This window comes from Emydura macquarii, unplaced genomic scaffold (genome assembly GCF_026122565.2).
Source record: "Emydura macquarii macquarii isolate MOO-44397 ecotype Brisbane River unplaced genomic scaffold, CSIRO-AGI_Emac_v2 contig_312, whole genome shotgun sequence".
NCBI lineage: Eukaryota > Metazoa > Chordata > Testudines > Chelidae > Emydura > Emydura macquarii.
Window position 1 is genome coordinate 10,399,132 of NW_027130449.1, and position 13,899 is coordinate 10,413,030.

The 13,899-nt window shown below is 41.4% G+C and overlaps 1 protein-coding gene across 3 annotated transcripts in view; it reads right to left on the minus strand.

Moving 5' to 3' along the window:
* The window catches only part of CBL (Cbl proto-oncogene), a 60,130-nt gene that overhangs the window by 15,344 nt on the left and 30,887 nt on the right, over nucleotides 1-13,899 (minus strand). For all 3 annotated transcript variants that reach the window (XM_067565141.1, XM_067565150.1, XM_067565132.1), the window contains 7 exons: nucleotides 8,286-8,432; nucleotides 6,700-6,856; nucleotides 4,525-4,646; nucleotides 3,804-3,941; nucleotides 2,427-2,514; nucleotides 1,723-1,854; nucleotides 962-1,165 (listed from right to left, as the gene is read on the minus strand). In XM_067565141.1, the coding sequence (XP_067421242.1) occupies nucleotides 962-1,165; nucleotides 1,723-1,854; nucleotides 2,427-2,514; nucleotides 3,804-3,941; nucleotides 4,525-4,646; nucleotides 6,700-6,856; nucleotides 8,286-8,432 (988 nt within the window). The remainder of the gene's footprint in view (nucleotides 1-961; nucleotides 1,166-1,722; nucleotides 1,855-2,426; nucleotides 2,515-3,803; nucleotides 3,942-4,524; nucleotides 4,647-6,699; nucleotides 6,857-8,285; nucleotides 8,433-13,899) is intronic.

Sequence of the window (13,899 nt, forward strand, 5' to 3'; positions counted from 1 at the left end):
TAACGAGCTGACAGTAAAAAATACAAACAACGGTGCAGTGATTCATAAAGAATGCCTTACGTGCACATCTCTCTCTGGCAGGAAGCTGCATTGATGGAAGACAGTCATCAGACCTTTATTACACAGATTAATCAGACAACATATTCAAAGATGACAGTCCAATCGACTTCCTCAGCAAAACAGACTGCCCTGTACTTAGTCCAGTCATCAGCACCTTGGAAAAACTCCTTCTCTAGCTGGTTGCTTATACTCATCACTGAGGAAAATGAATCAATTTCTGCTGATAAGGCTGATTGCAGATCATAAATCAAAGCAGCATTGCTCAGCATGCAGAGAAGTATTATAAACATAGATCTTGCTTTTCAGTAGATTAACCCAGTTATGTCACCCTGCTAATGGCTTGGACAAAGCCCCAGCTTCCAGGTCAACATATGCAATACCCTAGATACAATATCACTTGACTAAAGTGGTAGGATCTGGCTGAAGCTATGTTTCAGTATTCCGGCACTCTCCAGCTCCGTACTAACCAAACCCCAGAAATACAGAGTGCAGTTTCCATTCTGGGGCTCACAAATCCAACAGGTGCACAAGTCAACAGGACTAAAAACAGTTTACTACAGTGGTCCCCAAACTGTGGGGTGCACCTCCTAAGGGGATGCGGAGGAACATCTGGGGTGGGGGGCTAAGGGGGTGTGAAGCTGAGCCCAGGCCAGCGCCCATAGGGGGCAGGGAGGGAGTGCCACCCAACCCTGCTCTGCACCCGCTCCATCCCCAGCCCCAGACCACTGATGCGGGCCCAGCTCCAGTCCCAGCCCAGCCACAACTCCACTCCCGACCTGGGGGGGGCACGGTCACGTTCCATTACTGGTAAGGGTGGACACAAGAGGAGAAGTTTGGGCACCATGGTCTTACTCTGTGTCTATTGCCATATCTAGCAGCATGTGCCTAACGGGGCCTTTACCTTAGTACCAGCCAATTCTTTCATCATGAAGAGGGAATCATCAGCTCTGTCATCATCATCATCATCATAATTTGGAGAGGGAGCTCCCTCTGCACATTGCCGCAATAATCCTCCCCCTCCTCTGGGATCAAATGGGTCGACTACAATGGGCTCTGTGCCTTTGATTTCACAGCGGCAGAAAGGACAGCCCTGACCTTCAGATTCCTGCAGAGGGAAAAAAAGAAACCTGTTATGACAACCACTGTTATGAAAACAAGTAAATGGACAGTAGCTCATCATACAAAGGAGTTTAAGGATCATCTTTTCAGCAGGTGTATTTTGGTGGAGGGACAGAGGGAAACAAGAATTAAGACGCCACTATAAATACAGCATGATCCTTATCATTTGGAGTAAAATACCCAGGTTTTTAAAGGCCCTCCCCCCACACAGACCATTCTTAAGGCAAGAGAGTAGTAGTTACGTCACAAACAATGAAGATGGGTAGGACAATCTAGTGAGTAAAATCAGTTTTGAACAAAGAGTCCAAAGCCTGCATCCGATGGGGACAAGACTCCAGTGGCCTTTATTATTTTGCTGTTGGAGCAAAGTAGAATATGATATATTATTTGAATTTCAAGCTGTGCTTTCAACTCCACTACCAAATTATCAGCACCCATAAGGATCTAAACAATTCTGAGAAGAGGGAATGAAGAGATGCATCATTCCAGCACAAAGAAAGAGCAACCTCGCTCTGAAAGAGCACAAACGGGGCAATTCCTTACCTGCCACGCAGTGAGACAGGACGTGCACATCAGGTGGCCGCAGGGCTCAATCTTCACATCCTTGTCATTTTCTGCACAGATTTTACACAGCTGGAATGTGGAACCCATCTCGCAATACAATTCATATTGTTCCTGGAGGGAAGAAAAATAGATGTAATTCACTCTGGAATAGAATGTGCCTGATTAGTCATAGCTACAAGAAATCCACCCCAACATTCACACGGAAAAAAATAATAAAACCAAAACACCAAACATCTCAACTGAAACAGACGTTGACAAAGGTTACATTGCAATTTTATGTGCTAAAGACTTCTGTAAGCAATGCTTCTGGCAAGTTCTGAGAAAAAATTAACCTGAAGCTATCCAAAAAGAGACCGGAAACCTTTTATTATTGCACTTCACGTTCAACTTAAGGTCACACAGGCCACAGATAAAAGAAGACATAAGATAGTGCTGGCAGAAGGACACACTGTTGTCTTACTGCTCTAAACAAGGAACTCTAAATTCACCAGTCTTGGACAGAGATGAAGTTTTGATATTTTCAATTTTTCTTCCCCAACCCAGTGACTCAAAGATTTGTATAGGTCTTACAAGACCCAATACAGCTGCTTCGTACACAAGGAACTAGTGTATTGAGCGGATGAGGAGGACATAAAGCAGAGAGAAAGAGTGCTAGTTTGAGGGGACAGAATCCTCTTGCTCACCTGTGTAACTTTAATGTGGTCCTGAGGCGTAGGCTCACACAAACCGGTCAGGTCAGGATTCTGATTCCGACCATCAGGAAATAAATAACTACAACAAGCAAACAAAACATAAGATTTAAAGAAAGGCTCCTTTCTTTCTTTCTTTTTCTTTCTTTCTTTCAAAAATCCTTTTTTATCAGTGTAAAAAAAAATAAATGCAGACGTCAAGAATTCTTGAACACCAATCACTCAACAAAAGAAAAATCCACCTACGGGTTCAGTTCGGTATCACCTCCTAGAGGCACTTGATCGTGCAAGGACTGAGCATCTCAGTTCTTTTGGAATCCAAGATACTTTGTTTTAAAAAGGAACTTTCAAGCCAGGCAAAGCCACCAAATATGCTGCACTTGTCATCACACGAAAAGGAAGTCCGTTTTCATGGTATCCTTTTTGCCAATGATCATATGATTGTGGGGTTTTTTTTAAATAAATAGGCCCTCACAGCCCCCAATCTTCTCTTCTTATAAGACCCTGCAGTGAAGTCTTGATGAAACCAGAAAACTGATGGCATAATCCTATTTTTTGTGACATCAGTATAGGATCAAATAAATTTAAAAAAAAGCACTAGACTGACAGGAAACTATGACCCTGTCTACACTTACCTGTGAGATTCGGCAGCAGTCGACGGGAGTTACGCAAAGTACGCAAAAAACCTGCATAACTCCCGTCGACTGCTGAGCTTCTCTTCTGCGTTCTGTCTTCACTGCACTGCGCCGTCGACGCAGCGCTACACTACTTGTGTAGCTGGTCTTAGTACATCGATTTCTGGATCGACTGAGCGGGTCTGCACTGACCACGCAGTCGATCCAGAGAAATTGATCAGACGGCGGCGAATTTGCCACCGTCAGTGTAGCCGTAACCTATGAGGCAGACATGTACCTTCTACAGTGGCAACAGGAAGTAGAGATAAGCAATGGAAAAAAAGCGCTCTCTGTACGAATATTCTCGAGAGTCAAATTCCCTCTTTTAGAACCCAGTTCAGTCAAGCAATGAAGCTTGTCAGCAATTCCACCGCCTTCAACAGGACAACTAATATGCTTAAAAGTGCTTTGCTGAATCAGGCCTTAAATAAAGAGGAAGGACTATGCAATGTCCACTAGCACAATGTCACTGTCAGCTACATGACCACTGCAAAATGTGGCATGTGCTACTGGGCAGAATTGTATGTGCCTGAATCCACTATGTATCCTCTGTCATCCCAGTGATTTCAAAAAGTACAGGAATTGGTGAGGGGATTAAGGCAGGTAAATCAGACAAGCCACTGCAACAGGGTGCATTGTCCACTCACCACAGACTGAAAGGGCATAACATGCTACAGACTGAGGTGAAGTTACTTACAAGCCTTCCCTGAAGCCATCTATCAGTGCTTGAAAAAGGGGTTTATTGTGGGGGATTGTCTGGAGAATGTTCCCATCTGCAGTGACATAACCGATGGCCCACTGGCCGAGTCGCGTACAGCTCAGTCGGAATATGTAGCTGAAAAGAGAGGCAAAAGAACAGCACATTCAGTTTAGGCTGGATCAGCCAAAAAACAAAAAGTTAAATGCCAAGTAGGTTGCTTCTGTCTAACTATCTCAAGATGCAAGATAAAGACAAGGTGAAGTAGCTGGAGGATTTCTACCAGCTTTTACCACTTCACCCACCTGTAGATCAAAGGAAAAACCCTGCAGTCTGATACAAGTGAGTGAAGCATCTAAAAACTCATCTCGGTGTGCAGTTAAACTCGGGATCCACAGTGATAAGGATGAGCGTCCTCATACTCACTGGATGTTTCCAATTAATTTTTTTTTTTTTTTTAAAGATTGTACAATGCTTCCATTTTTAAAAGCAATGTGCAACCAGTGATCTCCATAGGTGAGAGGCCTTAATCCCCTCCCCTTTAAAGAGGGACACACCTGCACCAACCCTGCAGCAGCGCACTTTCATAGCAACCAGCAGAACACTGAGTAATGCCCCTCTGTCAGACTGAACTTCCTCTGACAGAGCCGGTGCTGCAAAACTAACTAATCAGAGGAGTTAGCAAGAGTCATCAAAAGGGGAACTGCTACCAAGCACTAACCTGCCAGGTTTGTGAATGAATTTCTGAAGCCGTGCTTTCACCTCATCATATGTTAGAAATGCCATGTAACCAGGATGAGTCACTGCTAAACTATTCCAGTTCCTGAGCAAAGAGGACCATGGCTAAAGAAACAACAAAAGAAATACCATTAACTGTGCTCTTCCAAGATGTACCAAGGCACATGACTGTCCTTAATCCAAAGGGGTCAGTTCTTCAAAAAGCTGGATTTCTTATTCCTCCTCAGCCAGTGCAGGAGCTAAAACTTAAATATACAATCAAGCAGCATTAGGATTCGCGTATCACCCCATACAGACAACACAAAACAGCAGTATCCTGCTTACATGCAAAGTGTACCATCAGCAAGAAGAAAGCAGTGAAAGCCAGAAATGTAGATAGCAAGGTGTTTCAGCCATAGAGACACTGGCCCTTTCCCCTCAACCACACAGGAGCAATTTCCTTAGCCAAGTCTTGGCATCCCAAGAATCCCTTTCTCCCACCTCCGTGATAATTCAGTCATCCATAAGGCTACAGAGGAGTTGTTTGTAAGGAGAGGAAGCAACAAAAAGTATCACAAAACTTGGGGTTAGCAGAATTATAATCTGCCAATGCAAGAGTATGAATGGTGGCTATTCCTGAGAGAGGAGAATGAGATATAAATATTGCTGTTATCTACTAGTGCTCGCAGAAGGGAAACTATGCAACTCTGTCTACACTGTTCAACTAGCAACCGGACCAAAGAACAAAACCATTTTCCATATCCGCTTTAGATAGATGTAAGGATGGGCGACCTTAAAGGTGAGGAAGAATGGATGATTCCAAATGTTGAACAGGGAGGGAAAAAACGGAAAGAAAGCCCTAAGTGAGACATTTATCAGTTGAATAATCCAAAGACTCTTGGGACAGAAATCCCAGTCATGAATATATTTTTAACAAATACCAATGGATTAGCCATTCTCACAACGAAGGCAGTCCAAGAATGACTACCACTCTCACAACCATTTTGGGGAAACTAACTGAGAGGTGAGACAGGGATAGAGATGGGGAATTCAGAGGATTAAGCAAAGAATTAGAAACCAGAAACTAAGACTCGTCTCTGCTCTGCCACTGATTTGCTGCATGGCCTCAGGAAAGTGACTTAACCTTTTATGTCTCAGCTTCTCCATCTGTAAAATATGGAGAGCAATACCTAACTGCTTAATCTCACAAGGGTGTGGTGAGAACTACTGTCTGTACAATGCTGTGAATGTATAAAGCAGTATACAAATGTTAAGTGTTGTTATTATTAATGCACACAGTCAAAAGAATAAGCTTAGCAGCTTCCAATATTAATAGTTATAACAGCGTTTACTCTTCACATACTAGAGTAGAGAGAAGTTCACAACGTGACCAGCCACATTGCAGCACTGAATATGGGAATTTTTCAGCTAAACACATCTTAACTACAACCCACCCTATTGCCTAGGAAAAAAGCAAGTCTGAGCCAGAGAATAAGTATTTGTTCTTGTAAATATCCAATTACACCATCAGAAGCTGCACTCTTCATCCAAGTACTACTGGTGACTCAGATTTTTTTTTTTTTTTTAGGTTTTCACCCAAAATTAATATTGATTCCATTCAACAATATATACGCTTATTTCATACAGAAAATAGACAGGTTTATATGACATTTTGGTTGTGGCAACACAAAAGCCAGGAAATCTAAAGTTCCACAATGTCACTCTGACCTAACTACACCCCCACACAAAAAAAATCCGAGAAGGAATCAAAGGGCACACGGGAGAGTTAGGGATGGACTGATAAAGTAAGCTTCATGTTTCCTGGCTCATGGAAGTTTATGTCACAACTTCAGTTTAAAACTGACCTTTAAAGTGGGAAAAATTGATTCGGGGAAGGATATTGAAAGTGTGCTACAATTAGAATTTATTTTTAGAAAGCTATTTTTTCCTCTTGCAAGAAATATCACACAATGCTATCAAACAGCAGAGCTCTAAATCTTACCACTTTAAAAAAAAAAAAAGAGGAGGGCGAGGCGAGGGGAAATAAAGGTCAGTATAGTATTAACAGTGTTATTTTGCTATTTTTGGCCTGGCTTACTCTGGTGTACACATCTATCTAAGCAGTAGTCTACATACATTTCAAACGCGTTTCTAGTGACTCGCGCTTCTCTGTCCTTACCTGAAAGAGTCGGGTAAAGATATCAAATTCAAACACTGAAATGTAGTCATTGCACGTCAGGTCAATAGTTGACTTCAGGGCCATGGCCTCTAGCCCTGAACTGATTGGATGCACCTCATGCAAGGCCTGACGGAAGGTCTTCCATGGGACAATAGTCCTGGCAGGGAGGGAAAAAATCCACAAGTGTGAAACGAGCTCAGAAGCGTCAACCTGCAATGCCACTGTGTTACACCATGTACATTATATATACATATCTACACACACAGGCACCCCTCATTAAAAAAGGAAAGAAAGACAAATCCAACGGAACCCAGAAAGAAAATTACTTCTGTCAAGCATGAGGGAGAATCTTCCCTGCCTCACCAGAGAACAGCAGCAAAACAGCCGTCATTCCATTCACTACTCTGCACAATGTCACATTTGGAATTGCAAGCCCAGCTGTGATCTGTTCCCCCCCTCTCCCCGTCCCATTAATGCCTTATGCAGCCTACCCTTTACACTGAAAAACAGCACATACAGCACTTGGTATGTGATGTCCTCATTTGATCAGTTTCATCTTTCAGCAACAGGCACAGGAGGAGTTAAGTCTCCCAGCAGCAGAGATCTAGACAGTCAAATGAGAGCACATAGCTATCTAGAGAGATGATTAGCTGGAACGTAGCTGGAGACCAAAACCTGAACCATCTATATAATTGAGCTTTTTGCCTTTTGAAATCTATAGCAGAAAAGTCTATAAAACAAGCCCTGAAAAGAGCTACTAAGCTTCAGACTCCTCCTATCTGTTGGTCAACTCCAACTGGTTTCATTTTTTGATTCTCAACAGTTAATATATAAATTTGATATCTGTGATCTACTAATTACACTATTTACATTGTGAGTCTTATTTAGTCAGAAGTCACTATCCCATTCTATTAAACCCTCTCCTCTAATACAGTTGAGGACATTTCTAAAATTAATGCAGAGTCAGTGTTTTATTAGATTTAAAAATTAAAACTGACATTTCATTGGCTTGGATCTAAATATGCACTGCACTTAAGTTTCTCCTTTATTCCATCTTAACTTGGCCATTATGCAAACCGAGCAAGACAAGCAATACACAAATGCTAAGTATTATTAGAAAGAAAAAAGGGATTAGGAGACAGGAAAGACTAATTGGAGGAAAAGCTAAAAGAACTTCATGTGAATAGCTTGGCTAAAAGACAACTAATGTGGGGGACACAATAACCATTTGCAGGCAGGAAGAAAGGGGAATTATTTAGAATGGTTCAAAGTTATGGGATTAATTAAGAAAAGGAAAGTTGAAGCTGAATATCCAAGGAAACTTTATAACAGTAAAGTAATCTCCCAGAGACAGTGGGCAAAGCCCCATCACTTGACATATATAAATAAAGACTGGACAAGGAACTGGAAAATATAATGTAGGGAACAATCCTGTACTGGACCTTGGAGAAAGGACTAGATGATCTAATAGGTCTTTCCCATCACTAATTTTATGATTAATTTGACAAAAGATCATCATAATCCATAAAGCAGAAACAACATGTTTAAAAATGCACATATTAACTTTGTTCTTTTCTCCAACTTACTTTTCTCCAAAAGCTTTTCTCCAGAACTCTGCAGCATCTGCCTTGGTGATCCGGAACGTATCTCCTTGGAAGAGGCCACTTGGGAAAATGCCTTTCAGTTCCGCCAGCATATGGCTGAATATCAGGGACAATTTTGTCAGGTTACGCCTGCAACAGATCACAAAAGCAGAAGTTTCCTTTTAAGAAGAAAAATGTGACTTTACATTGTGGGTAAGTCAGCCAGATGCTGAAATAGCTTGAAGGAATCCAGAAACTCTTTCCCTGATTGAAAAATCCCCCATTTGGGAGCATTTTTCAAACATGCATTTATAGTTCTCAGCGCATTTTGTCTGACACATAGTACTTAGAGAGATTTACATTCTGGAAGTGCTAGATAAACACTGACTAATTAACTAATCCTCACAAGCTCTCTGAGGTAGGGGAGTATTTTAATCTTCATGTTGTAGTTAGGAGAAAGAGGTTCAGAGACTCGCCCAAGGCTACATAGCAGGTCAGGTTGCAGAGCAGGATTAGAATTCAAGAGGCCTTGACTTCATGTCTCATGCTCAAGGCCTTATACCGTGCTGCCTGTAACGGATGCTATTTGTTAGTTAGGCAAAACTAAACTGCGGTACACCCTAGTTCCTGCCTTACCCCCAAAGTCTTAACTCTTATAGGAAAACACACCCTTTCTGCATCCCCCAAAGGACTCAAAATAACTCTTCCTGGCTGACAGCAAGAGCCTAGAATAGATAACACTGATGGCGATGGCACAGTAGAAACCTAAGAGATAGCTCTCTGCTCCTGATTGGAATGAGTGTTGATTTGCTTGCTTCTCTCACCCACCTTTTATGTACGGAGGCTCCTTTTCTCTTTCTCCTCCCCACCCCTGGGTGTTGGAAAGGACAGAACTGCAGCCTAGGAATGGGGGTAGCCCAGAAGTTTCTGTCCCCCTCCACATGTGATATGGTAAAGAACTGCTGGTGTCAGGTAGAACCGGGAGAGCGCTGGTATGATATATCCTTTTTCTAAAGGCAATTTAGGCAGACCACTAACGATCAGTGGGTTTCAGCAGCAGAAGCACTGCACAGATTACTCAGCAGCCACAGTAGGTGGCATAACAAGATCCCGCACCTCAGAACTGAAAGTGCCTTGACTACTGAATCATTGTGGGACTGGGATTCATTCACGTGGAATAATTTTTAAAAACATCTTATTTTTTTAAGGCGAGCTCACTAGATAAAGCACTATTGTAAACTAATACAGCCCTGAATGCAGCATTAGTTTGGATGTACACTAAATGCACCTACTATTTCTTCACTAATTTCTACTATTCATGGTTTTGATGAGTTCCCTGAATTATGCCCTCTGTGGTTACTAAACTGAATGACAGTTTTGAGTCAGATGCCCCCACTCTGCTCATGTTGCCCCTCCTAGATTAAATAAACTCACTGAAGTGGAAGCTCTCCCATCCCAGCTCACTTCAGAGCTAGACTCCAGCTTCAGCCCATCAAGAGAGCCAGTTATTTCTTCACTTTCCCTCCTCTCAGTGTTTGCAAACACTTCTCCATAGACTTGTGCCCCAAAATGTAGAATGAGGATATTTCAACATATGAGTTACAGTTCTCTTTCCCTCTAATAGTCCCAGAATTCAAACTCAAACTGGAGCCAACTTATGCCCATTGTATTACCCCCATATTTACTCATTAGTGGGTTTTTTTAATCCCCAATATTTTGGAGTTTTATAAAATCTGGAAAGACTATTTCACATTCTGCATAGCCATAAAAAGTCAAAATTATGAGCCCTAATTGAAAGTATCATCTTTTCCACTCTTTCCCCTGCTCTCATACCTAAGCATTTGATTTTCTGCCTTTGCTAATGGACTTGTTTGGCATGTGTACAGAACCTGCTAGTCTGGACTAAAGGAGTCTGCTCTCTTCCACTTTTTTCAGGTGTGATCTCAGCAGATGCTCAGGCTGAGCCCAAGTACCAGCTAGAAGGTGCACTCAGATCTCTTCTGGAAGCAGCCGTCTCTTTAATAGTAGTCTCGCAACTTTTCACACTCTTATTTAGACATATTACAACTTCCAAGATTTATGTTATTTAAAGTAGCACAAACACACTGAGCATATGGTTCTAGATGTAGCAAGGCTCGGGACAGTTTTCTTTATTGTACAGAGGCTGGGTAAAGGACACCTGAACAAGCCTACAATTCGAAGGGAAAATAGACTGACTTATTAAAGCGAAGACTGTCAGTGTTTGCATCCTGCTTTAGTAGTGCAGTATAATTTCAGGTGGTGTGGCAAGTGCATGGAGCTTACATTAACATGCAGCAGTATCAGTCATTCAACCTGGCATTGTTAGAAAGATGGGCTGCCTCTGCAAAGGTGAGAATTTTACGAATAGCATTTCCTAGAAATGAAAATTGTCAGTGAAAGTCTGAGGTATATGCCAAACGTTGTGTTATTAGCTGATGATGAGGTACTGCTCACTAGCTGAATTATGTTTGAAACAAAGTAAATAGTGGAAGTTTCATGTCACAGCAATCAAGTTACAAGTGATCAGAACTTTTCTTTGTGTGTTTACTTTTAATGCACTGTGTTTTTCCTCTCAACTGTTTGAGAAATTCACATACTGCATTCACTACCATACATGAGACTGTAAAAATGTTAGGTTCCAGAGGAGTGGCCGTGTTAGCCTGCATACAGCAAAAACAACGAGAGTCCTGTAGCACTATAAAGACTAACAAATTTGCCTGCAGAAAATAAATGTGTTAGTCTTTGAAGTGCTACAGAACTCTTGTTGTTTTTAAAAATCTTAGGTTACACGTACTGAAAGGGTAGTGAAAAGTACTTCACAGTGACAGTGTAAAATTTTCAAAAGCAGCAAAGTAACTCAGGTGCCTTGGTCCCACTGAAATACAAAGAGACGTCCGCTTCTAAGCCACTGAGGTGCTTTTGAAAAATGTCCTCATTTATCATTGGGTTAAAAAAAAAAAATACACTTCTCCAAAAGTTTGCTTGCTTTCTATAGCAGCTCCAAATAAGCGAGTATATCTGGATGCTATAAATTAGATGGCTTTCTATATGCTGCCAAGGCAATAGGTCTTTGAGTCCATAAAGAACAGGGTGGTTTGGGATCTGAATCTCTATGAATGATCATGACAGGTTCGTTTGCTGACAGGCCTTAGAAACACATTGGACTGTAATCAGAGATGGGATGCCCTGAGCAAAAGGGACCCAGCTGTGTGACTTGTTTCCTCTGACTGCCCCCTGAGGTTACTGACCTTCATCAGGTGGTACATAACATATTTTTGATCAAGCAAATGCATGATTAAAGACAAGCACTGGTTTATATCATACATAAGAGTAACATGTGGAGGAAAGGGGTGGTTATACCAGTCAGTGTGAATCTGCATTTTATCGATGATAGGCCTAGTTACTACAGAGGAAGATGGTGTAACAAATTCAATAAATAAAACCAAATGAGAAGTGAAGGACGGAACGAACAACGTGGTCAGTTTTGCAACAGCCTCGCATTGAAGAAGTTGCCAAACTAACTCAAACCATCAGCAAACACAGGGAACTTTCTTGTAAAGCTGAAGTGTGAATTGTAACAGGAAAGGTGGGGTATCATCTCACTGCAAGTCAATAATGGAAGAGTTTCCAGGAAAGTAATATCAAAGTTGAGCAAGATTATTAGATGAGCTAGCTTGATAACATTAGCTTTCCACTACTAAGCATGACTCAGGACATATACAATGCAGTTTATGAAGGGTTGGGGGAAAACTGATGTCCCTAAAGACCACTGCCCTCCTTTGGCTGGCTGGGTTATGAATATTTGAAAAGGACACTAGTATCCTGCCAAGTTTAGGGATGAATAATCTAAATGCTCTGGAGCTCAATGAAATTACATTTCAACACTTTTTAAATCCACTCTCAAATGCAGATCTAAAGATTAAACCTTTTCCAAAACAAATTCTACCAAAGTCTAGGGATTTATAATTTCAGCTGCAGTCAAAGTTCCTGTCACCTTCAGAGAAGTGTCACTTAAATCATCCAAATGAAAGAAGGGAGGGAGAGCCCTTCGAACAGTCTCTGAAAAGCATACTGAAACTTGCCATTCTTTGATATGTGGTGACCAATCGCTGAAATGCATCAACAGCCAACGCTTTGCAATTACACAAAGTAATAGAAGGAAATTAAAAGTTTATCATATTTGTAAAGAAATAATGGCCCACATACACATTAGCAAATATGTGCTAGCAGTTGATGGCATATCAAAGATTGGTTGTAATGATTGTATCTTATTTTTAGGACTGGTAATATTGGCAATTATCGCCCTCCTGCTGTTTCAAACACAAGCAAACAGAAAACATTCATCCACCACAACTAGAAATGACAGTGGCAACTTGAGTCCTGCTGATAAAGGATACAATTTTTAAAAGCACCTAAGCAACTAAGGTGTATAAATCCCATTGAAAATCAATAAGATTTAGGTATCTCATTCAGTTGGGCATTTTAGAAAATTGTACCCAAAGATTACAAACATTACAGTGATTAGATCTCTCCACTACTCATAGTAGATCCAGCTGCAACACTATAACAAAGCTTCAGAAGTCAAGTTGCATGATGCTTCTGTTGAGTGGTTACTGTCAGGTTCATACTGCAGCATCTGCAATTTAGACAGGACTCCATACTTCTGTCAGTGAGGTTTAATACAGACATACACAGACAACAGCAGACTACTGGGAAATTGAGCAATCTACAGTCTGAAAGAAAAAAGAAAGGTTTAAAGAACTAACAACTTCTGTACTTACTAAAAAAAACCTCCAAATGTTTTATTAGCTAATAAACTTCTGCAGCTATAGCCGGGAGTCACCTTTCTTTAGGCATGAACAGAAGGTTTAAAGATAGTTTAATAATACATACAATTACACGTAAGTATTACTAAATGCAGACTGGGTAGTTGCAGTGTGAATCATGCTTTTAGTTTTGTTCTCTTTGATAGTGTCCAGTTTCGGGGGAAGGGGAGGGGCCAAGTCTCAAGTAACTTTTGTAGAGAGACTTAAAAAGAACTAGCATAGTGAAATACAGTTTGAGCAGATAATTGAGTAGGTCGGACAATTAACATGTGCTGAGTCAGTTTTAAGCCCTATGGAAGGTTTTGGAGACTGAATGAACAGATACTTCCCTTAATTCTCCCTCTCCTCCCCCTCCCCCATGGCTGTTTTACTTCCTTCCCACTTCATGAATGCTTCAGCTCCACATCTCTCACAGGAAATCAACAGGTCAAGCAAGTACTTCTGGTCCTACTGAAATCCTTCACAGCGGCCTCTCTATGGGCCTCAGCTTCTCCCAGTTCGATTTTATGATGCTGGTCCCCTCTGACCTACAGCAGGCTGTTCCTTTCCGGTTTCCTGTTTGTTGGATGAAAGCAGTTTTCCACTGTAAGACAGCTCAGTCTCGCAGAACAGTCCATAGTAGAGGCAGATTTTAATTTCATGTGTTTTTTCTGGTTACATTTTACACTTATTTAAATTCCATGGTGTTACAAAAAACACACCTCTTCACACAACTAGCCGATTGCTGCAGTTCAAACTGCCTTTTATAAAAGTGTTGCTAAAACTAAGGT